This window comes from Diplodia seriata (genome assembly GCF_021436955.1).
Source record: "Diplodia seriata strain FDS-637 chromosome Unknown scaffold_1, whole genome shotgun sequence".
Taxonomy (NCBI): Eukaryota; Fungi; Ascomycota; class Dothideomycetes; order Botryosphaeriales; family Botryosphaeriaceae; genus Diplodia; species Diplodia seriata.
Window position 1 is genome coordinate 1358731 of NW_027117308.1, and position 23913 is coordinate 1382643.

The 23913-nt window shown below is 57.9% G+C and overlaps 7 protein-coding genes across 7 annotated transcripts; 3 read left to right on the plus strand and 4 right to left on the minus strand.

The window, feature by feature from the left end:
* Positions 1-3827: 3827 nt before the first annotated feature.
* On the plus strand, positions 3828-4160 carry SLS55_000420 (uncharacterized protein; the record flags this gene model as incomplete). Its single annotated transcript, XM_066771931.1, has 1 exon — positions 3828-4160. One exon carries the CDS (start codon positions 3828-3830, stop codon positions 4158-4160), a length of 333 nt encoding a protein of 110 aa, XP_066637210.1.
* A 4624-nt stretch (positions 4161-8784) lies between these two features.
* On the plus strand, positions 8785-11108 carry cat1 (catalase 1; the record flags this gene model as incomplete). Its single annotated transcript, XM_066771932.1, has 3 exons — positions 8785-8912; positions 8965-9061; positions 9114-11108. 3 exons carry the CDS (start codon positions 8785-8787, stop codon positions 11106-11108), a joined length of 2220 nt encoding a protein of 739 aa, XP_066637211.1.
* A 676-nt stretch (positions 11109-11784) lies between these two features.
* On the minus strand, positions 11785-13086 carry SLS55_000422 (uncharacterized protein; the record flags this gene model as incomplete). Its single annotated transcript, XM_066771933.1, has 1 exon — positions 11785-13086. One exon carries the CDS (start codon positions 13084-13086, stop codon positions 11785-11787), a length of 1302 nt encoding a protein of 433 aa, XP_066637212.1.
* A 722-nt stretch (positions 13087-13808) lies between these two features.
* On the minus strand, positions 13809-18815 carry SWR1 (swr1 complex component; the record flags this gene model as incomplete). The annotated part of the gene is made up of 1 exon (XM_066771934.1): positions 13809-18815. One exon carries the CDS (start codon positions 18813-18815, stop codon positions 13809-13811), a length of 5007 nt encoding a protein of 1668 aa, XP_066637213.1.
* Positions 18816-19307: 492 nt separating this feature from the next.
* On the plus strand, positions 19308-19903 carry SLS55_000424 (uncharacterized protein; the record flags this gene model as incomplete). The annotated part of the gene is made up of 3 exons (XM_066771935.1): positions 19308-19310; positions 19504-19815; positions 19874-19903. 3 exons carry the CDS (start codon positions 19308-19310, stop codon positions 19901-19903), a joined length of 345 nt encoding a protein of 114 aa, XP_066637214.1.
* Positions 19904-20112: 209 nt separating this feature from the next.
* SLS55_000425 (uncharacterized protein) lies at positions 20113-22311 on the minus strand (the record flags this gene model as incomplete). The annotated part of the gene is made up of 3 exons (XM_066771936.1): positions 20113-20348; positions 20602-21099; positions 21594-22311. The coding sequence occupies 3 exons, from the start codon at positions 22309-22311 to the stop codon at positions 20113-20115; spliced, it is 1452 nt and encodes a 483-aa protein (XP_066637215.1).
* A 444-nt stretch (positions 22312-22755) lies between these two features.
* Positions 22756-23911, minus strand: MCR1 (NADH-cytochrome b5 reductase; the record flags this gene model as incomplete). Its single annotated transcript, XM_066771937.1, has 4 exons — positions 22756-23327; positions 23383-23460; positions 23516-23801; positions 23867-23911. The coding sequence occupies 4 exons, from the start codon at positions 23909-23911 to the stop codon at positions 22756-22758; spliced, it is 981 nt and encodes a 326-aa protein (XP_066637216.1).
* Positions 23912-23913: the final 2 nt, after the last annotated feature.

Consider the following 23913-nt stretch of genomic DNA (forward strand, 5'->3'; position numbering starts at 1 on the left):
ATGCTCCCTCTGGCCTCTTGCGGCACGCGTCTGAGTTTGTATGCCTGCCGCCGTTGGGCAGCAATCCGCCCGGGTCACAAAATTAACCAGCGCCGATTGAGGCGTGGTGCGGCGCGCGTGCGAGCGCGATACGTACCATCGTCTAGCCGTCATTTCGTGGCGCGCCGAAGGGGTCAAGGGCGCGCACGCCGCGAGCGCATGGCTGGCTGTCACCCATTATTCTGCTACGGGTTGCAACCAGGCGCTCCCCAAGGGTTGCCCTGCGGGGATTCCTCCGGCTAAACAGCCGTAAGCGATTGGCGAGGGTTTGCAGTATCGATGATCCATCGGAGATAATTTGCATTTTCTTCACTTCCAACGGTTTTCCTGTACGACATGGGCGGTGACATGGCGCATTAGCATGCCACCGAGCACAAGCGTGCCGCAATTTCCATCAAACGGTCTTGGAAGCTTGATTGATGGCCGGTACTTTATTCCTCGCCGCGTGTCCGCTGGGTGCCGCCTGCCCGGACTAAACGAGAGAAGCGTAGCTGCGAGAGAGCGGGTTTGAGAGTGAAAGAAAAATGTCCTGCGCCTTATTTTCCCATCCATCCAAGAAGGTACCAGTACAGCCCGGGCGCGGGTGCAACGAGACATTACAATTTTCCAAGACTGCAAGAAAACATCCAAGTAAAAAACAAATGAACGCCAGCCCTGCTGAACGCCAGCTTCGTGGCCGTCGAGCGACGGCCTCCCATGCCATTGGAACGCCTGCACTTTTGTCTCCGTGACGCCATCATATGCTCGTGTCGTGCCAAGTAAAAGCTCAGACCGGCGAGGCCAGCGAGCGGGTGCCCGGCGAAGGGACCCCGGGGGGGTTTGTGGTGATACTAAAGGTGGGGAGGGATATCGAGGAACGGCCCGCGTTTCTGCCTTCTATAACCGCATGCATGGTGGGGATGGTGGTGCTGCTGCCGGGCGTCGAGGGCGGCGTCCCGGACGGAGCTCGTGGCGCACGCTGCAAAGGCAGGTCAGAGAGTGGAAGAGCGCGGCGCAGGCGGGCGAGGGCAGGTACCTGTCATCCGTCGCAGCGATCGCACTTTTCGTCGTGTTTGATAACCTTTTGGTTCAGCACGCCGCAGGCTGCGCTTCTCGAGGTGGCGCATGGGGCCTTCTCGACGACCTGGTGGCCGCAGCTGTAGGTGTGTATTACTTTGGTGCACATGTTGGTCGGCAGGGCGGCAGCGGCTGGCGGCTGGTGGGTGTGGTGGGGGAGCTTGGAGCTCTTTCTGGGATGCGGGCTGGGGCGCGGAAATAGTCGCGCGCAGGAATGGCGAGCAGAAATAAGAAACAGGACGACGCGTGGCGGATAATTGCTGCGCTGGCGCGGGCGAGGGCGAGGGCGGGGACGAGTCTGGAGGGGGAATTGAGGAGGATTGACGGTGACCTTGCTTGGGCACAATTTCGGCTTCGAGGGAGGCACGGCGAAGGGGAACCGCGTGCTGGTGGAGGAGCGGCGGGTCTTATAGAGGCATATTGAGGCAAGCCCGGCAGCATGGGACTTCGTGGGAAGTTAATAAAAAACCGTTTGCAACATCGAGTGCGACAGCGCCGGCGGTCGTGTACAAGCCGTTGGAACAACGCGGGAAGGCAAGGAATTCATGTACGAGCGTTGGCCTCGCTGACAGGGAACGGCCGGGGCCAGGGTGATGCTGCTATCCAAGCTCCATGGTGATTAGCACGGACGGGCAGGCCAATAATCATGCCGGCCGCTGCTAGCGGCAGGTGGTCGAGGAGACCCAGGCGACCGATCATGGCGCAGAGAATGGGCCGGTACATGCCTACCTACAGCACGCATGGCGCTGAATCCAGCAGTGCCGCCCGAGCTCTCTTTGGGAGCTGCGCATCCGCGGCCGCGCTGCGCCTGTTGCCCTGCCTGCATGCCCCGGGCCCACCGCGCGCGGAACTCTCAACAGCGTCCCGGAGCCAAGCCCTGGCGATCACTGCCGGCCGCACACCGCACTGTATCAGCCTTGTGCGTGGATCGCCGTTTGTGTGTTTGTGTGTTTAAGCTGCAGTCAGGCCATTTCGCACCTGTACATATTAGCACCGCGCATTTGCCGTTGTGCGAACGGAGCCCGCCTGATTTGTATTCGCCCGAGCATTCCTCGCACATGGCACCCTTGCGCTGGCAAGTCTCGCGCGGGCGCGGTGCGGGCGCGGTGCAGCCGCGGAAGGCCGGAGCGGTGGGACACCACGCAAGGAGCCGGCCCTTACATGGCGGCGCGCGGTCAGCAGCAGCAGAGTGCCGTTGCTCGCGGTGGAGCAAATCTTACGTTTGTCCCGCCAGCCTTACATGTGATGTGGTTCCTGCCTGTCGCCCGTTGGTGCCGCAGGGAGAGGCCGCCGGCCCTTGTTGGGGCAGCAAATGGCCTGCATAAGGCCTGCCAGACGCTGTCCGGCCCGCGGCTAGCAGCTCGCTGCCACGGCCGCCCTCGCCTGCCCAGCGCGACATCGGCGTCTGCTTGGGCGCGGCGTCTGGGTATGTACTGTACACCTCGCGCAGCAGCAGCAGCAGCAGCTTCCCTTCCCTCTTCATCTCCCGTCCCCAGCCAGACGCCTGCCCGCCGCCATGCCACCGCGCACACGCCGACGGCCGCGCGCTCTCACCCGCGCCGGCCAGCCAGCCGTAGCCCATGGACCGCTCCCGCCCGCGGACGGTACAGCCAGCAGCACCCAACCGGCCGCCCACGGAAACTGCATCGTCGCCTGCAACATCAGCGCACCCGCCACCGCGCTCGCGCTCAGAGGCATGCACCCTTGGACACCTAGGCCTGCCTCGGCTACCCTCGGCCCCGGCCCTGGACGATCGCGACGAGCAGACTCGAATGGGCGCTGGTGAGGACGACGTGTCAGCGGGCGCTGCGAAGCTGCTCTGTAGGCGCAGCTCCAACGAGTTAGGCGCCTCGGAGCTATGCGGGGGAAGCTCGACGCAAGGAGGCGGCCGGGGCCTTCGCGGGGCCACAGGGCCTAGCGCGGGGTAGACCGACTACCTTGATGCCCCGAGAACAGCGGCGAACACCTCAGCCTTCAAGCTTCACGCTCTGCCCAGACCAGTAATGACGAGTGCATGGCCGCAGGTGCTACCTCCGCCGCATTGCGACACGCGCTCGATGCGCTGCCACGCTCTGTGGACCAGCTCTGCCCCGCCAGCCCTCACCGCCACCTTATCTGGCCCAGCGCCGCTGCGCCCAAACCGCGATCAACCTCGGATGCACGCCCGCGAAGGTCTTGGCCCTTACTCGTGATCGTGAAGGCCCACCCCCAAACAGATGACGTCTCGCCGCAGCCAGCATGCCCTTCTCCGGTCTATTGTCGTGCGCCCGCCCTGGACGAGCGGAGTTGCTGCTTACAGACGGCTTATAGGCGTGAGCAAGCCGTTGTTGCCCGGGCGATCCCCAGACAACAGCCCAGTCCAAGCTATAGACGCCACCTCGGATAGCATCGTCACCCTACTTAACCAGCAGGGCCACCCGCCCCCTTCTGCACCTTCCACGGCTCGCCTGAACCCACTACGCTCCTACTGACTGCGCTGCACCAACAAGATAAGCCTTTGCGACCCACACCTCCAACTGGTCCCCTGAAACGCCAGGTCTTGCACACGTGCTCCCTTTGTCCGGCCGATCCGCCCCCGACTGTGTCACCTGGGGAGACTTAAATTCAGCTCAGCTTCTGCTTTGCCCCGGCCCGTCAGCTCCAAATTCTCCTCGCTCTTCGCTCCCGCGCAGCTTTTCCCCCGTCTTCGCAGCCTTCATTTTCGCTCCAAACCACCGCAGACATTACTCAGAATGGCCACCAGCATGAACCAACTGCTTTCGGCTCGCCGTCCCTCTACCTTCCTGGTGCTCGCGCCCACGGCCTCCGCCAACTACCCCACCTCGCCCCAGGCGCTCGCACCTACGAACCCTGCCTCCAAGGAGCCCGTCTCGCCGACTGACGAACTTGGTTCCCCGGTCGTCAAGCCGACGGACAATGTCACTCCGGAGATCGCTGCTACGCCCAAGGAACACCGGTCGGACAGCGTCAGCAGCAACGGCTCTGCACGCTTCAAGTTCTTGAAGCTGGGCCCTGTCCACTTCGGAAAGGGCGACAGTGCCACCGACTTCGCTGAGGCCGAATGAGCTTTGTCCGTCACTTCGAGGTATATTACCAACAATGCCGCACTCTGCAACCCGGAGTGCGATTCCCACGGTCGGGCCTGGATGACTTCTGCAATCGGTGCACCAGCCTTTCCTGATTGGGTTCATTTGTCGTGACTTGGTTTATGGTTTTCGGATATCGGTCCTTACTGTCCTCGTGCTTTGCGGGATGAAGCCCGAGCGGCTTGCTGGACCCTGGCTATTGCGTTTATGCTTGCAGTCACATCATGGAGGACGCACCAGTCAAAGACCCCGAAAAGCCGGAGTGTCACGACTTTACGATAGCGACAATAGAATTATTTTCCACTGCTATCTCTGCCCGCCTGCGCTCCAGTGTAACTCTTGAAGTCACAGGTTGACGTCATGCCAGGCACTTGCGCCAGTTCTATCCCGCGTCCCACACTTAAGCTTCTATACCCCATTTATTGATGGAGCCTACGGTGGAGATCGGACTTGTCGGTGTGAGAGCAGGCCAATGGGAGTTTCGTCGGTCGCGCTGCGAACCAATCGAACCTGCCGTCAATGCTGCAGTCTAATCCGCCGGTCGATCCCCCCGTATGTAGTAGGATCCATCCTAGATCATATGTAGGTGATTGAGTCCAGTATCTGGACGGATTTGCGCGCGTTAAAGGCTCGTATCTACGCCCGATGATTGGTTCCAACCTGCGTGAGACAATCCAACACTCAGGTCCAACCAACCTCCTTGAAGCGCTGATCCACAGGACTGTCTGGGGCGATGCGCATTCGACACGGACAACAATAAAGGGGGTGGCGCTCAGATAGCTGGCGCGCGGCGTGTGAGTAGGTGGTGCACGATGATCGCATGCGTTCCGCAGAGCTCGTCGAGGACTTCCACAAAGGGACCTGCGTATAGCGCGTCTGGGCGCGGGGCATACTACTTCCTCATCAAGTTAGAAGGGGGCGTGATCCTCCGCGGACACTAAGGAATCGCTAGTCGGCAGGAGTCCGAAACCCGAAGACACCTCTCGCCTTCTCTCACCAGCGCACGAGCTGGCTTCAGTGGTGGTATTCAACACAGCGCCCTGGAACGCAAACCCGTGCTTTGCGACGGCCGTGTCCAATAGTCTAATGCTTGGTATTGGATGTCCGACGACCTGAGCTTCGTCTTGCGTCGTCTCAGGCCTAGATTGGCAAGCCATCCACACACTCCCACACAGAGCTCTCCGTCTGCAACTGGCAAATGAGAGGTCTGTGCATGCTGGGCAGGGGCAAACAATAATACTGGGAACTTGGCAAGGCGACGCGTCCGGTCATTCAAGGAGAGCGAGGCTTACGCTTATTTGCAGCCTGACTCTTACGAAGTGGAGGGGGAGATACCTTCGTACGTACATGGCGTGGCTGTTGGACTTAGCTTCATCGCTACGATGGCCATCTAATCACATGACAGATGTTGGCAACGGTAGTGCGCACATCTCCAATCAGCATCAAGGCTTCACCACACGGACTGCCCGAGGTCTCGTGGGTGTAGGCTGTTTAGCAATCACGATACCCTCGACTACTTTGGGACTAGCGCCAGAGACGGCCAGGAAGGAGCCGTTCCGACTTGTGAAAGAGGATAGTGCAATTGCACAAGTTGGAAAAGACGTACTCGAGCGAGCTAACGCTTTGTGGTAGGCGGCGGCCGTCGGAAGTTGCCTTTTTACTCAGCACCCTGTTGCCTTGAGAGTGTTGCACAGTACCCTTCATTTTAACCAGTCTTGGCCCACAGCTTGATTAACTTTGCTTCTTCCGCGGGAGCTCGGAAGCATCTTCCCCGGTCGGGATCGACCTCCTCCTTCCCGCAAATCTCTATTTCCGGACACATCCCGCCCGCCGGCAGATAGCAAGCTTTGAGTTTGCTCTAATATCAATATCGGATTGAATAGAAGATATCTGGGCATGGAAAGAGTCTCGCTGTCCTTGCCCCAGAGTGCCCTTCTTCTCTTCCCGTCGCTTTTTCCTTTTTGCCTCTTGTCATCAGGGCTAAAGCAAAGCGTTGCGGCCTAACGCATGGCTCCCGCGACCCCAGTCCATGCGGCTCATCGTCCGATCTCACGTGTCCGGATCTCCGGCGCGGACTGGAAGCATGTTCGCTCCAGCTGTGATCGTCGACTTCCTCTCCGTACACTGCCCCCTGTTTCTCCCGGGGGCGGTTCTCAGCAGGCCCGTCGGCTACCCTTGGCACCGTTTGCTGTACTGCGGCCCTTTTGATGAGCTCTCATTTTATGCTCGAGGCCTGCGATGCTTGCCACTGAGTCGCCAGAAGCTCTGCGCGCTATCGAAAAACACCGATTGAGAAGACAAGCTCAGGATGAAACGATTCGGCCTAACCCGGGCGTCTAGCGTAGATCATCACAAGCTTCTAGGCCCCTTCCATTTGCGTGATGGCGGAAGAAAGTCCACCTATTCCGAGTTGTTCTAGAAAACAAGGCCTTTTGCCCTTTTGGAGTTAAGCTTCTGACTACCGGTTCACGCTCAAAGTGGAGCGTAAAGGGGATGAGACTGAGGGGTAGTCGTCATGTCAATGAGCTGGCGGCGACTGTCTCTCTCCCACCCCACTCCGTCACACACATCCGCCAATGGTATCAACAGACTGTTGGCGGGGGCGGGCGATGTGGGCAGCCCCCAACGCCGAATGGAAAACGCCACGGCGGCTGCAGGGTGGGGGACGGAGCGTAGACGTGCGACAGCACAGGCCGGGCAAAAAGACCGGTTTTATTCGCAGCGCGTCGCGCGGCTACACGACGATAGAGGAAACCAGTTCGCGAGGAGAGGCTCTTCGAGAGAGGTTAGACGGGAGTCGGGCTCCCCGCGGCGGCCTCGAATTGCGAGCAGGACTGCGTGTCGTGCAGCTGGCGAGCCGCATACAGCTCGAGCGACTGGCGAGCGGGCCGATGTGCCAAGGCCCGGATTAGGCATGCGATGGCGTTGTGGTAGCAGGAAGAGGGGCAGCCCCAGGGTGCTCAAGGTCGGCGGATTGGGGTAACGGAGTGTGAGAGTTGTACGCTGGGGATGAGAGGCGCACGCGGGACATATGCAGCGTGCCGTCTCTCGTGCAGTTGGAGCGGCTTATGCAGTGGGCATTCCTCGTGTACAGAGAGCGAGAGAGGGGAGTCGTGGGCGCTTAGAACCATGTCTGTGGCATGTGTCAAGTGCAGCCACCCGAAGTCATCGGCTTCCTACAGCTGGCTGCGGCGCTCAAGGACCAGGTCTGTTGAATGGCTGGGCCAGGAGAGCACAGCGGAGGGTATGGCGACGGGCTGCATTGTGCGAGGTGACAGGCCAATGGAGCATCGGAGGGCAAGGCGCTGCGAGACGCGCATCTAGAGCTTGTGATTATCAACCAGTATTTGATGTCAGGCTTTGAAGCCCTCGCGGATCAGGGGGGTGCCACGGGTGGCGGGGGTGATTGGATTGTTGCAATAATCAGAAGCAATGCGGGAGACGGACACCGGCGCTTGAATGACAGCAGCGCTTGCGCAGGGACATGGGCGTGCAGACGGATAGCTCGCGTTTGATGTCGGGGAGACGAGGACAACGGAAGCAGTCGCGCAATCAGGCCGGGGGGTGGAGCGGTGCAGCGAGAAGCTTTGATGCGCCTGCACCTGATTAATTAGCGAAGGCGATCACCGTCATAGACTCTCCGTTCTCCAACTCCTCGGAGGAGCGTGGTGCGGACTCGGAGCACCGGAAGGGCACAATTGTCGCTGTGATGCAAGCAGGCAGCAGTTGCGGGGCTGCCATGCTGAGAAATAGAAGCTCAAGCTGTGGCTCTCGACGCGTAACGTATTTCACTGGGTTATGCGACGCCCCGGGTTATGAGATGGCCAACAACATTCGGCGTCTGAATCGTGGATTTTCTTCGGTCTTCAATGAACTCTGCTCTCTCATTGGTGTGTCTCATAACCCAGTGAAAGACGTTATCGGTAGTGGCGAGAAACGTGGCCGCGAACAGGACGAAGGCCAGAGGCTCAACAATGCCGGTGGGGACTGGGGACGCCCATGGCAGGCGCGATCGCTGGCGCGACAAGCTCCGAGATCGACCGCGCTGTCGTCAGCCAGACTCAATCGCTAGGTCCCGCAGGCGGCAGCGGCAGCGGCAGCCGTGATTTCGAAGCTGCAAGGCCTCGACCGCGGCCAAGGAAAAAAAGACGGCAGTTGGCCGTTGGAACATGGGATTGCCAGAAATCGATAACTGAGAATCGATCGGGGCAGCCGCCGGGGGGCGCATTTTCCGGTGCAAGCTCATTCGCTGGCGCGCAACAGTGCTCCATTCAAGCTGACGTCGTCCACACACTACCATCACCTGTTGCCGGCGGCCATTGCAAAGACGCTGCCTCCCATTGGCCAGGCCGCCATCTTGCCCGATGCGCTTGCCCCATGGTGTCGATTACTGATGAGCCCCGCCGCTCACTTGCGGAGTAAACACCTGCCTTGGGCCGGCCACGTTCTTTCCCATATTGCTCAATAACTACGTCATGATTCGCTCGCCTCTCCCCTGCGCTTTATATCCATACCGCGCAAACCCTTTCTCCACGAGCCAGTCCTAGCTACACCTTCCTCTGTTACTCTTGAGATACCCCAACTTGTTAATTCCACCTGCATCATGGCTTCAAACATGCTCGCTGCCGGCCTTGCCAAGGTCGCACATGGCACGGAAGGCAAGAAGATCGCCGACCTGGAAAAGGACGCGAAGAACTACCAGGACTCGAACAACAGAGAAACCTCTGATTGGTAATTGCAGCCAATCCAATTCGAGCCCAAAACACGGCTGACACATCCACAGGGGCGTGAAGAAGACCAACACCGATGACTGGCTGAAGGTTGCCAGCGAGGGCAAGACAGGCCCTGCGCTTTTGGAGGATCACTTCGCTCGTGAGAAGGTGAGACCAAAAGCAACAGCTAGAATGTGGTTTTGGAGCTAACCCGTATCAGATCATGCGTTTCGATCACGAGCGCATTCCCGAGCGTGTTGTTCATGCCAGAGGTTCGGCTGCGTTTGGAAAGTTCACTCTGTTTGAGAGCGCCTCAGACGTCACCAACGCCGGTGTCCTGACCGACACCTCAAGAGAGACCCCTGTCTTCCTGCGCTTTTCTACCGTTCTGGGCAGCCGCGGCAGTGCTGACACTGTCCGCGACGTTCGTGGCTTCGCTGTTAAGTTCTATACTGAGGAAGGAAACTGGGACGTTGTTGGCAACAACATCCCCGTCTTCTTCATCCAGGACGCAATCAAGTTCCCCGATGTCATTCACGCTGGAAAGCCTGAGCCCCACAATGAGGTTCCGCAGGCTCAGTCTGCCCACAACAACTTCTGGGACTTCCAGTTCTTGCACACCGAGGCCACACACATGTTCATGTGGACCCAGTCCGACCGTGCCATTCCCCGTTCCTACCGTATGATGCAGGGTTTCGGTGTCAACACCTACACCCTGACCAACGACAAGGGCGAGAGGCATTTCGTCAAGTTCCACTTCACCCCCGAGCTTGGTGTCCATTCCTTTGTCTGGGACGAGGCTCTGAAGATTGCCGGCCAGGACCCCGATTTCCACCGCAAGGATCTCATGGAGGCCATTGATATGGGAGTCTACCCTAAGTGGAAGTTTGGCATTCAGGTCATCCCTGAAGCCGAGGAGGACAACTTTGAGTTCGACATTCTGGATGCTACCAAGGTCTGGCCCGAGGAGCTCGTGCCCATCCGCTACATCGGTGAGCTTGAGCTTAACCGCAACATCGACGAGTTCTTCACCCAGACCGAGCAGGTGGCCTTCTGCACCTCCCACGTCGTTCCCGGCATTGGCTTCTCCGACGACCCGTTGCTCCAAGGACGCAACTTCTCCTACTTCGATACTCAGCTATCCCGCCTCGGTATCAACTGGCAAGAGCTGCCAATTAACCGTCCTGTCTGCCCTGTCATGAATCAGAACCGTGATGGTGCTATGCGCCACGGTATCCACAAGGGAACCGTCAACTACTGGCCCAACCGATATGGTGCCTGCCCTCCCGCCACAGCCCAGGAGGGAGGCTATGTCGAGTACCCGGAGAAGCTCATTGGTATCAAGTCGCGCCTGCGGAGCAAGAAGTTCCAGGAGCACTTCAACCAAGCCCAATTGTTCTACAACTCTCTTTCTGAGCCTGAGAAGTCTCACGTTGCAGCCGCGCTGTCCTTCGAGCTCGATCACTGTGATGACCCCGTGGTGTACGAGCGCATGAGCCAGCGCCTGGCCGAGATCGATCTTTCCTTGGCGCAGCAGGTTGCCGAGATGGTTGGCGGCGAAATTCCACAAGACACCCCCCGTCCCAACCACGGTAAGAAGGCCAAGGGTCTTAGTCAGATGGAGTATCTTCCCAAGGAGCCGACCATTGCGTCTCGCCGCGTAGCCATCATCATTGCCGATGGCTTCGATCCGGCCGCCTATGCCGGTATCAAGGCTGCCTTGACCGCAGCGAAGGCCTTCCCCTTCACCATCGGCACTCGCCGTTCGCCTATTTTCGCTGCGGGTGAGGACCGCAAGACTGGCAAGGGCGTCAAGCCCGACCATCACCTTGAAGGCATGCGCTCCACCATGTTCGACTCGGTCTTCGTTCCTGGCGGTGCCGACTCCATTGCCACCCTCCGGAAGAGTGGTCGCGCGCTGCACTGGGTGCGTGAAGCATTCGGCCACCTCAAGGCCATAGGCGCCGTCGGTGAGGCGGTCGACTTCGTCAAGGACGCCGTTGCCCTGCCTGACGTCCAGCTCTCTGAGTCCGGAGAGACACAAGTCTCGTACGGTGTGGTTACCGCGGCCAAGATCACTCCTGAGAGTTTCAAGGAGGTCTTCAAGATGGCCAAGGATGCTAAGGACTTCGTGGATGCCTACTTTTACGAGATCTCGCAGCACAGGGCTTGGGACCGCGAAACGAGCGGCTTAAGCACCCAGGTGGCATACTAAGGATAGGTGAGATAAACATCTCACTCCTAGTACTGGCGTTGTCAGGAATAGTAGGGCCCAATTTGCGTAGTGTATTGCTTCACATAATCTCATAGTACTGTAATGACCGAAATGATATCTTTCAATATCCAGTATCTGAATCGTCTTTGAAGCATTCTTTGAAGTAGAGTGCTATGCGAAGTAAACCCTCATCTTACCCTCGTCCTAGCCACAGCTGCGAGAGAGGCAAAGGGCGAGGATTCAAGACCAAACCTACATGGCTTCTTCTTTCCTTATCGGTTCCCTCCCGCAACACTACAAGCAAAAAAAGGACTTCCAGTAAAATGGCCAGGAAACTGGCACGAACAGTGACTCTCTACCTGGAGTGAAGGAAGACAGGGGTGGTTTCCACCCGATTAAGTAGCGCTTGCACAAGACTCTGTCGTAATGGATCATATTTTTCGTGGACGTCTACTTTCATTTAGCTGCCCGTCCTTCGCAGCGTAGAAGAAGGAAAGCCCATGGGAGAATAGGAATGACTGCCGCCCAGAAAAGAGAGACACCCAAGAACTGAGGAAAGAATAGCAAACAGCTCTGTAATCACCGACACTCACGCATTCCCTCCCTGCCCATCCGACTCCCCCCTCTCAATTCCCCTCGACCGCATATTCCACCCACATTCTCTGCCTTGGATCGATCAGACATGCTCAGGCTTATACATCCAATCCGCCCGATTGAAAAAGACCTCGAACTCGACACCACCAAACACGCCCACGGCACCACAAACGTCGAAATCGCCCTCGAGCCCCTCAACGCCGCCGATTGCCCGCTCGTCCAACTCCTCGTGCAAATCCCACCCATCCTTCCTCTTGCCGTTGCGCGTGAGGAAGACTTGGACGTCGCACTTTCCAGGTCGCTGCTGCTGACCCCCATATTGCGGCGGGGGCGGACCATTCCGCGGCAAACTGAACGTCATGCCCAGCCCCACGGTGTCGCCCTGCGCGAACGCCGTCGTGAAGTCGACGCCGCCGAACGTGTCGTTGACGTACTTGCGCCCGTCGTCGCCGTGCACGCCGAGGCTGCCGCGCTGCCAGCCGGGCAGCCGCCACGCCGGGTACGGCTGCGCGACAAAGCCGAGCGCGATGCCGGCGTCGGCCTCCTCCAGGCTGGCGCTGCCCGGCATCCCGCCGACGCCGGCGACCCGCAGCTCGAAGTACACCGTCTTCGGCCTGCCGGTGAGGAACGGGCTGTGCGCGGCGGCGGCGTAGAGGGGGAGGGCCGTCCATAGGCTGGCGTCGCCGCAGCCGCTGGCGGTGCGGCCGCGGTAGCGGCCGGGGGAGGCGTCGTGCGGGAGCAGCTCGCCCTTGTAGGTCTGGCGGTGGGGAGCGGCCAAGGTGACGCGGCCGAAAGCGAGGGCGGAGAGCTGGGCGGATGTGAGGGCCAGCGGGGGGCGCAACGGGTTTTCGTTGCACCATTTAAAGGCGGCTTCGCCTGCTTCGGCTGAGGCGTTGGCGGTGGGTGAGAATTCGTTGTTCATGGGCGGCGGGGGCGGGAGCAGCGCCGTGTCGGGGACCACGGTCCAGTCATGGTAAGGAGGAGGCTCTATCACGGGAGCGGAGAACGGGGCGCCTGTATTGTTGGGGGGTGGCTGCGGCAGTCGTTGGTAGGTGGAATAGTAGGCCGGGTCGGATTGCTGAGAATGGTCCGCAGACGGCTGCTGGTGTTGGTGGTCCGATTTCTTGGTGTAGTCGACGAACGGGTTGTTTGGATTGTGCGACGGCGGCGGACCGGGAGGAGGAGCGTAGCCGCCGGTGGAAGAAGAAGCGTAGCTAGAAGCATGGCCGTATCCGGGGGGTTGATGTTGCTGCTGTTGATGCTGCTGCTGTTGTTGCTGCTGCTGCTGTTGCTGAGCGTAGCTCGGAGGAGGGCCGGGTGGCGGTGCGTACTGCTCCTCTTGGGGCTGCTCTTTTTCCTTCTTGAAAGGATTCCAGGAGGGCATGATGTCGTCAGCGGGTGAGGTGTACTGTATGCTGATTCCAGACTGAGTAAATTCTTAGCTCTCGTGATGGGATTTGTATGACGCAGTCAATGTGAGTGGATGAGGTGTTGTTGATTGGCCGGCGGGGTTACTGGCGATGCTCCCGGATATCGTCAAGCGGCAGGGTCAGGCAATGTGTGCTTGGTGGCGAAATCGATGTATTTGTAGGTTGTGAGATGAGGGTATGAGGGTGTTGTCAGGTGGATGGAGCAAACAAGGAAAGTGCGAACGGCCAATTGAGGCGCAGCGGGGGCGGAGCCAATCGAGTCCGTCCTTGCGCATCCTTCGCAACACCTGTTCTTTCGCCTCTACAAATGTCAGTCCATTCAATTTCTCGAGGCATTTGGGGTGGAAAATATAAGGATGTTGCTCGAAAAGCCTAGAATCAGACTCAAGCTGGACAAGTTTTGATTTTTGTGATTAATGTTGATAGTCATACAGCAGCACAGGAGAAGAGACTAAAATACGTCTTCGCCAACAGAATACCCACCGACCGAGATCCATGCCGTGAAAGACTCTTTGTCCCTGCTCGCTAAACAAACAATAACGCCGACCATGCCCTCGTATTCGCCGAAATGCAGTTCCCTCTGACCAACCCAAAAGAAGGAAACACATGATTCCACCTAGCAGACGGACAACTTGTGTACATGGGGCTTTGCACAGACAATCCCGAAACAATCGACTCATCTCCGCCGACGAACGCGATGCTCCTGACCTTTCCTGCTCTTGCGCCGCCTCTTGTCAGGCGGCGGACCCAATGGTACATCTCTCATCTCCCATTCCCAAAGTCTCATCATATACTCGTCGACATGTGGCCATTCCTCTGCATCGCCCTCTTCTCCAGGGGCCGGTGTGGGCGGAACTGATGTCTTTGGCGTTGCGCTAGGTCGAGAAGCGTTCTCATCAAAGTCCGCATCATCGATGTGGACTTCGTGAACGATCTCTTTCTGCGCAACCTTGGCTGCTTCCGTGTCCTCCTTATCCTCGATGCCTTCAAGGACAGGTGCAATACCAGACGATGGATCGGGCGCACTCATGTTCCCCAGCACTCTATCCATAGCAGCGTTGGCTTCCTCGTCATCTGCCTCCGGGATCTCGTCAAATGCATCTTTATACGTTAGGCGGTTAAAGTAGTCGGTCGTGAAGTCGCCCTTCTGGATGATGACATCGTCAAGCAGTCTCTTTTGGTTTGACTTGCGCAGGATGTTGGCCTCAATGGTATACTCTGAGACAAACCTATAGATATGCACATCGCGCGTCTGGCCGATTCTGTGGCAGCGGTCCTGGCACTGCTTGTCCATTGCAGGATTCCAGTCGAGATCGTAGAAAATGACGGTATCTGCGCCAGTCAAATTGATCCCAAGGCCACCGGAACGTGAAGAGAGGATGAAGCAAAGAATCCTAGGATCATTGTTGAAGCGATCCGTGAGAATCTGGCGTTGTTCGATCTTGGTTGCGCCATCGAGCCGGAGGTAACGATGGCCATGAATGTTGAGAAACGTTTCCAGGACGTCGAGTACCTTTGTCATCTGAGTGAAGATGAGCGCTCGGTGTCCACCAGCCTGCAGGTCGCGCAGGAGCTTCGCCAGTCGTTGGAGCTTTCCACAGTCGTATTGTAGGAGGCGCTTGTCAGGGAAGGCGATGGACAGCCGGACGCGAGACTCGTGGAACGGGTCAGGCTTGCTCACCGGCTGAGTGCTGCGGATCATGGCCACGCGCTCTTCGCCAATTGTCAAACCGGGGAGATCGTTCGCCACGACCGCAGGAGTAACGCAACTGAACTTTTGAATCGTGGACTTGTAAGAATCAGAGCGTTCCTCCAGCGTAGGCACTACATCCTGCCACATAGAGTGCGTGTTCATATACCAATCACCGTAGGTTTGCTTCTTCCTTGGGCCTCTAAACGTAATTGTTTGCTGTGGAGAATCATTGACGGTTAGCTGCTCAATTAAGCCGCGTCCGTAGATTGGCTTCCTCTGCGCGCGTTGGCGTGTGACGCGGAGGCAGTTTTGAAGCTGGTCCAAGACAGATCTGTTTGATTCATCCTCGAGATAGCTTCCAATGGAGGCGGCTGTTCTCCCGTCGAACTGGCCTGCGGGTTTCAGACGGCGGGTCTGTCGCTCGATGAGTCCCTCGAAGGGCCGGATAGCCTGGATTGCCTGGATGCGCTGGCTCTGGATGGCTGGCGTGCTCTCGTTCAGGACAAGATTGAGATTAAGGAAGTCGAAATTCACCTTCTCCTCCTCCTCTTTCAGGAAACGCCTGCGCACGAGCAGGTCCTTGATTTCAAAGTCGGCCGGAACAGACTTGCGCATCGCAAAAGACGTGACGATCTGTCTTGTCTCAAACAGATCAGGGTGGTTGCAGACCTTTCGAAGAGACATTAAACAGTTCATAATGGACATGTAGTTTCCGCCAGAGAGTATCTGCCGCGTGTCTGCTCTGCCCATGAACCCGTCGTAGAGCTGTCTCTGTCTTTTGGAAAGCCGGCAATATACGACGTGCTCATACTTGCCTGGCATCTGCTTTTCAACGTCCGCCTTCAATCTTCTCAGCAAGTAAGGGCGCAGAACCTCGTGCAGCTGTTTGACTGTAGCCTGCGCTTCCGCATCCAGCTCTTGCCTCCCCTGGTCGAGAATCTGGTTTGCCGGACGAGCTAACGCAGTCGTGAAGTTGTTCAACGCTGCAAACCCACCATGTCCATCGTCCCCGGACGGCATGAGGAAGAAGAGCAACGACCAAAGCTCTTGCAGGTTGTTTTGGAGCGGCGTACCAGTAAGAAGAAGGCGCTTGGAGGTCTTGAAGGTGAGTAGCGTCTGCCATCGCTGGGTTTGGAAGTTTTTGATGTTGTGGGCTTCGTCCAGGATTAGATAATGCCAAGTGCGCTTCTTGAACGCCGCTGCGTCATGAAGAATCAGCTGGTAAGAAGTGATGACCACGTTCCACATGTCATCGTTCATCCAGCCTTGACGTTTGCGTCTGCGCTCTTCGATTGATCCGTAGTATGCCATGACTTTGAAGCCGGGACAGAACTTCTTGAACTCCATTTCCCAGTTGAGCATGACGCTGGTGGGGACGACGACGAGATGCGGGCCCCAGACTCCCTTTTCGATTGCGAGATGGGCAAGCAATGCAATTGTCTGAATCGTCTTTCCTAGACCCATCTCGTCGGCAAGGATACCGTTGGTGTCTCCATTGTATAGTCCAGCAAGCCAGTCCAGACCCTCGTGCTGGTAAGGACGTAATTTTCCGCGAAATAAAGCCGGAACTGGTGTTCGGAGTGTCGATATCGCATCGTCGACTTCCTCAATCTCTTCTACGTCGTCTTCTGTTTCCTTGATTTCTTCAGCCTGCTGTACATCTTCCATGGATTCTGAAACTGTCATTTCCTTTGGGGGAGATTGAGCCTCAGAGACTCCATTTGTGGAGTTGACCGTGGCAGGTTCCCGGTCAAGTGTGGTCGCGCTGGGTTCTTCAACATGACCGTTCTCCACGGGTCCAGACGTGACACCCTCCATCAATTCCGGGTCCTCTTCCGGAGGAGGCGTCCCTTCCTCGTCTGGTGCTGTATCTTCCATTTGCTCAGCAGCTTTCTTTTTCAAGTCCGATATTTCCTGTCCGGAAAGGAAACCCCAGATGCCCAAGCCTTCATCCTCCTCCTCTTCTTCGCTCCCTTCATCGGCCTCCTCGTCCGACTCTGTCGCGCTCCCCTCATCGCTGTCAGAATCCATATTCATATCCGAGTTGTCGTCCTCATCATCCATCAGAATGTCGTCGACTTTCTCCAGCTGGATGGTCGCAGGGTCGATGCCATTTGGATCTGATTCATTCATAACCGAATCCAATGCCGGAGATTTGTCAGCTTTGTCCACATGGCCATTTGTGAGAATGTCAGCCAAGCCTGGCTCGTCGTCATCCTCTGCATCTTCATCTTCTTCGTCTTCTTCGTCCTCGGACAAATCCAGATCCGGCAGTTGTAGGTTTCCATATTTTTCTCGTAGTTGTTCTTGTGTGAGATTGGCGTCATCGTCGTCAGGAAGGGGGTCCTCTTCACTCTCGTCGCTCGACATGTTCTCTGAGTCCATTTCCGTTTCTCCTCTTTCGGTGCCGCCTTCTTTTCCCGCCATGCTGGACGCTGGTCTCGTACTAGCCATCCGGCTTTCAGTTTCCAGATCGTCCTCGTCATACTCTTCCATGAATGATTCAAAATCATTCTCATCATCACTGCTCTGCACCGAGTCGGCCATGTTCCTTCTCTCCTTCAGCAGTGCGGTAGACTGGTGTAGCAACGACTTCATAGTCTGTTTGCCCAGTTTCTCCTGCTCTTCCAGCCATCGGTCTTGCCGTCTCTTGTCCACTTCCGCCTTCACCAGCACCCAAGTCTGTTGCATATCTCTCACAAGCTGCCTGTAGCGCTTCTCCGCATCCTCCTTCTCCTCTTCCTCGATCTCCTCCTTAGTCTTCGGTCTCTCCGCCTTGAGCTTTGCTTGTTTCGCATCCTCTCGCGCCCGCCAAGCCTCTGCGCACTCATGGGCTAGCCTTCGAGCGGTCTGTACATGCTCTCGGTGCTCCTTCATGAGCAGCTTACGGAAATGGCATGCGTGAGCGGCGATGTGATCCCAAGGGCCGTACCGAGGCGGCGGTTCTTCCTCCGCCTCGACAGCATACTTGGAACACTTCTCTTCACTCAGCACGCCGCCGGGCTCCGCAGCATCGAGTATCCGCAGCCTTAACAGCGCCTCCTCCCTCGCTTCCTCCCGTGTGAGCCTCTTGGTGTCCTCGCCAGCCAGAGGGTCGTCCCGTTCGAGCCAGCGAGCAAACGAAGAGCTCTCGTCTCCAGGCTGTGCCTGGAGCGGGTGTAGGAAGGGAAGGTCGACGGGACCGTTCAGATCAATCTCCCGGCGCTGTGCAAGCGGCGAAGTGTAATCATCATGGGAGCCCGAGTAGCCATTCAGAGCGGCGTGTGCCTCCGCAGCACTCTGTGCTTCGCTTATGCGGCCTGATTTCCTTCGCGGCACGCCATTCGGCGTCGAGTTTGCTTCAGCACGTGTTCGGCGCGAGCTACCATGTGTAGCATTGGCGGCTTGCTGCGCACGTGTGGGAGTGGACTGGGCGACGTCGGCGGCCTTCGACTTGCGAGCAGGTGTCTTGTGCGCGGGAGAGTGGATGGCAGAGGACTTGGCATGGTGCTGGGGCTTCGCTGCTTTGGGAACGGGGGATGCGGCGGCGGCGGAGACGGCGGGCTTGCGGCCTTTCTGGGAGCCTGCGGGTTTGGTGAGATTGCTTGACGAAGTCGACTTTTGCAACGCGCGCCGAGACGAGCGGCGCGTGTCGGGCTGTGGCGACTGCTCGACGGGCAGCAGATTCATGCGTCCGGAGCGACGTTTTCCATCAACCATGAAAGATGTTGGGCCTTCGGCCTCGATGCGCTTCCACGGCGGCGAGGGCGGACGCGACGGGCGGCTCGCGTCGTCGAGCTTGCGGCGCTTGCTGGGCGGGCCTCCGCCAGGCGTTTGGGAACGATCGGGGGAGGCATCATCAGCATAAGGCTGGCCGTTGGTGCAGGCGTGCGAGGGCGAGCCGTTGGGGTGGGAATCTTGAGCATTCCCGTCGCTGGGTGGCGGCGCTTGGAGGCCATTACTGCGGTGGTGGGTGCTCTCGTCGCGCTCGAGAACATCCGTGTTTTGCATAGCCAGGGCTTTGGAGGGCCGCCAAAGTCGTCGGACCCCCTCTGCACATGCGAGCGTCGCGTGCGGGGCGCCGAATTTGATGCGGTTGGGAAGTTCAGCGCGCGAGAGATGCAGAGCCGCGGTCAGACATGAGCTTTGCGATCTGGCGCGTGCGCGGTGGGCGAAAAAAGCGCGTGAGCGTGGACGATGGGCGGCGAAGAGACATTCCTGAGCAATCAGCGCCGCTTAGACTTGCTGACCCTTGGCGCGAGGCACGCTCCACCACCTCAAGCATCGCCCTAACCACCTCCAACGACACCACCCATTGCGCCCCCGCTTCCACCGTACGCCACCCCGGCCTCGTCCCGCTGGCCCCGCTGACCCCGCCAGATGCTTTCGCGCAGAATCACTGCGGCGCGCCCGCTGACCCGCGTCCTGCGGCCCGCCGCTCCCCAGGCCTCCCGTCTCCAGCTCCGCCAGGCCTCGACCGGCGCCGATGTCGAGGACCCCGACATGGTCAGTCCGCCCGCTTTCCTCCTACACCCTTCGGTCAAGATTGCCCGCAGCTGCACGGATGGTTGGAGATGAGGGGCGGTAGCTCGGGAAGCAGCATTGCAGGAAGGGCGGCTTGGCCAGGACTTTCCCGAGCGCTGTGTGCGGCTGCGACATGCCCATCAAACCCCGCGGCTAACACGCTTTCTGCCTACAGAATGGCGGCTACGTCAACCCTCCGGCCGTCAAGCGCCAGTTCCGCGATCCGTACGGCGATTGGTGGGACAAGCAGGAGCGCCGCAACTACGGCGAACCCCTCCACGAGGACAACGACGTTCTTGCCGTCTTCTCGCCAGAGGAGTACACCCACTTCACCCCCAGCTGGGGCTGGGTCCTTTTCGGCTCCTTCTGGGCCGTTTTTGGCAGTGGCTGCGCCCTTGCCTACTACCTCCGTCCGGACAAGCCCAGCACACCGAAGACTTACGTTGATGGTCTGGAGAAGGAACTTGGTGGTCCCGGCGCTTTGCGCGTAAGTTTTCGCCATGAAACAGCTCCATATTATATTCGATGCTGACCGGCCTATCTAGGCGAGGAAGGACGGTGAGGGCCAGTGGTGAAGGAATCAAAGAAATCGCTTGTATTGTACATAGAGTACTGGTAACGGGCTCGACACGGCACCAATTCATTTCATTGCGTCTGACCTGACGTTGAATTGACACACTAGCTATCACCTTTAGGAATATCGGAAACTGAATGTACACAGGCTGATCCGAAGATCCCATCAAGTTATCTACATACAATAAACACCGTAAAAGACGCAAGAAGATCACTGCCGAACTTTCCCCGCAAACCTACTCTTGCTTCGGATCCGACTTCCGTACTGGTAAAAGATGTACGGCACAGGAGCCAATATGAAACTAATGCAACCGAGGATGGTGCAAGTCCAGTGTACGCCGAGGTTTTGATAGAACGGTATGCCCACAACCACCATACCGCCAGCCGCAACATATCTGATCAATGTGACCGATGCCAGTGCCGACGCGGCAAACAGCTCATACGAGTCTATGATGTACTATTTGAACAAGTCAGCAAAGAGATGGCTCAAAACAAAAGGAGCGACAACCCACCTGATAGCAGGAGATGAAGACGCACAAGATTCCGTAGCCAAACAACACGGTCGCCGCCAAGGGACTCCAGATGCTGATCGATGGGTACGAAGTCCACCCCAACCAAAAAAGGCTGATTGGAATCGCGAAGCTTCCGCCGAGCATCGAGTACCACAACCTAAACTCGGGCGGCAGCCTGTCGCCTCTACCATCCTCCTGGATCTTCTTCAAGTCCCGCTTCGCCCACTTGTAGATGATTGGCACGAGAGCTGATGCTCCGAACAGGCCGACTGCGATGCCCAAGAAGTAAAGTCCTGTGATGCCTTGACTGGTGCCGTGGACCTCCCCGAAGATAAAGTCGTACCCATCCAGGAAGGTAAAGAGCACAATGTAGACGACAGTCAAATAGAGCGCCACGAGTATAATGATAGGTTCCGTGAAGGTCAGCAGGAACGGGCGGTATAGGGCGCGTTTGATACGCTCGCCGAAAGTGGCACCCATTAGCTCGACCTCAGCGACGTAGCGCTCATCCCCAGTGATGCGGCGCAGGTGCTGCGCTTTCCAGCGGAGAAGCACCGGGGGATATGTCTCTGGTTGAAAAAGGACGACAGCACCGAGCACAAGGCCGGACATTATGAGCGTCGTCCATTCGACCCACCGCCAGGACACAGCACTGCTCTGCGCGATGAAGCCACCCATGACGGGGCCTAGACAACCCAATTGCGTCAGCAACCATTTCACTTTTCCTTTTGGGAAAGGCTTTACCCAGCACGGGGCCCGTGAACGCGGCATTGGCAAACACCGGAAACGCGAAGACCCTCTCCATCGGGCTCCACAAGTCGGAAAGCGACCCTCCGGCACACGTTAACGGCGTGCTGCCGAAGAAGCCTGCCAGAAACCTAAAGGCCAGCTGTGCGCCGATGTTTGGTGCTAGGCCGGACGCCATGATGAAAATCATGTAAAGCGTCATCGTTACGATGTATACGGGATTCCTTCCTAGAGTCTCTGAGAAAGGCCCTGCGAAGAGCGCACCAGCGCCAAAGCCGATAAGATACAAACCTAACGATTCCAGTCAGCCAAGCTATCAGCACAAAGATCCCTGATATAGCTTATATGCAATGAGTAGCACTACATGAAACACCTCCTCGTAGGATTCAAAGCAAAAAAAGGGGGAACAAGAAAGGAGACGTCAAAAACTCACCCGTCGCCAAACTCTCCACCACCTCACTCACTCCAAACTCCGCCGCCGCCGGCCTCAGCGCCTCGGCATCGATACTGCTCGCCACACCGACCACAAATCCGATCCCGGCCACCAAGAACGTCGCGTACGCGCGCGTGCCGTAGCCCCAGTTGTGCGGGTCCAGCGGATCGTTCTCGCCCTCATAGCCAACGATGAAGATCTTCCCTCTGCCGTCCGGATGCTGGGACGTCCTCGAGCGCACGCTGATGCCTGTCAGAGCGTGCCCGAGCGCCGTGCCAACGGGCTCTAGCGTTCGTGACGTGGGATGGCGGTTGAGAGAGGGCGTCGTCTCTTCCGCCGGCTCACGGTCGAGATGGGCCGCGTCTGCTGTGGGCGCTGCTTCTGTTGCCGCCGCCTCCGTCAGTTCTTCCTGCGCCGACGATGACGGGGCTCCTCTTCCTCCTCCTTCGCCCGTTTCCACGTCGCGGCGGTCGTCTGCAGATGGGTGTTGTGCTACGACATCTCGTGACGACGGTGATGATGGTAACGACGACTTGCTGCCGGATGCGTCTGAAGACGATGACGAGGACGTCGATGCCGTTCGGCGGGGATGATCATCGTGTCCGGGCGGCTGCTGCTGGTGTTGCTGTTGTGCGAATGCCGCCGTCTTTTCGCGGTCTCTCTCATATTGCCTCTCTAGGTGTGTGCGGAACTTGCGGTACTGAACAAATGACTGCATGATTCTCTCCAGGGATTCAACCTGCAGCAGCAGAGTGAAGCGGTTCTACGGAAGGAATGCAGTTGAAGGGAAGTGCGCACGGCAAATAACATCAAAGGAGGGCAATGCTTCTATTAAACACGGATAAACTGACGTTATGTATGCAGCTATGATATGTCGATATTTGCCGCTGCATTGTGCAGGCATCGTTGCCGCTCGGATGGGCGTGATGACGTCGATTGTGGGTGGGAAAACGGGACAACGGAAATAAGCCCACATGTCGGCAAAACGTCATTTGGCGAAGACCCTTTTTCACCATGTCATTGGCCTGGGGTTACTGCGAGCGGTTTGACATTATAATACAGCGCGGTATACTGTTCTGTTCTCTCTACGCTCTAAGCTGGGAAAATAAGTCGACCGCCTCGATCTACCGCGTTGAAATCCAGAATCTTTACAACCAACTATCTAAAACTTGTAAACCTGCTCCTTGTCGTATCCGAGCTCCTTCAGCATACCCGACAGCTCACCCTGGTCCTTGGGGCTAACCTTGTTGCCAGAGATGGCGTTGTACATACCGGGCGGGCCGCAGACGAAGATCTTAAGCTTGTCGCCCTCCTTCGGCTCCGGCAGCACCGTCTTGAGCACCTCCTTGGTGACACGGCCCTTGCCCTGAGTCCACTCCGGCGGCGGGCTGTCCAAGACGTAGAAGGCGCGGAAGCGCTGGGGGAACGTGTTCTCCAGCTCGTGAAGCTCCTTCTTCAGCAGGATGTCATCCTCGCCGACGTTTCCGTAAACGAGAGTGACCTTGGTCTTGTCCTCGGGGTTCTTGAAGATGGCGCGCATGAGCTGGTACATGGGCGTGATACCGGTGCCGCCGGCGATGAGAGCAATATGCTCGTGCTTGTTCGGGGTCCACGGGAACTTGGGGAGTGGGCCCTTGAAGTCAAGGCTCTGACCGGGTGTCATGCTGTGCAGGTGCGATGACATGGGGCCGTTGGGGTATTGCTTGACAACAAGCTCGAGGAATCCCCGGGCATCTACCAGGCTTAGGTCAGATCAGAGACGGACGACTAGGACTGCTAATATCCTCACCCTCATCATTGGTAGGAGTGTACGGCCGCAAAACAGCCTTCTGCATCTCCGGACCCTTGTACTTGGTCAACAGCGCGGCTGTCCTCGAGTCAGCACCTAGTGTTCACCGTGTACCATACTTGAGTGCACTCACAGGCAACTTCAAGGCCGGAAACATGGTCTTCTGACGGCAGCTTGAAGCGGAAGCGCTTTGTGTTGTGGCTGACGGTCTCTACTTCGTCAAGCACGAGGGAGACGAAGCCCTGGTCGCCGCCCGTGAAGGTCTTCTCGGCCGGCTTCAACGACGCAGGGGCGGGGACGGCGCCTTTGGAGCTGTTCAGGTACCAGTAGCCGGCACCGCCGGCACCGAGAGCCAGCGCGCCGTAGAGAGCAGCATTGGAGCTCTGCTTGGGAGCCTCGGACGCGTATCTGCGGACGGACTGTTGAAATCGCCGACGGCATTAGCAAGGCGTCGGGAACATGGAAGCGCATCGCATAGGCTTACGTTGGTGAGGGTGCGGGCGGGACGGAAAGCGTGGCGGGCGAACATTT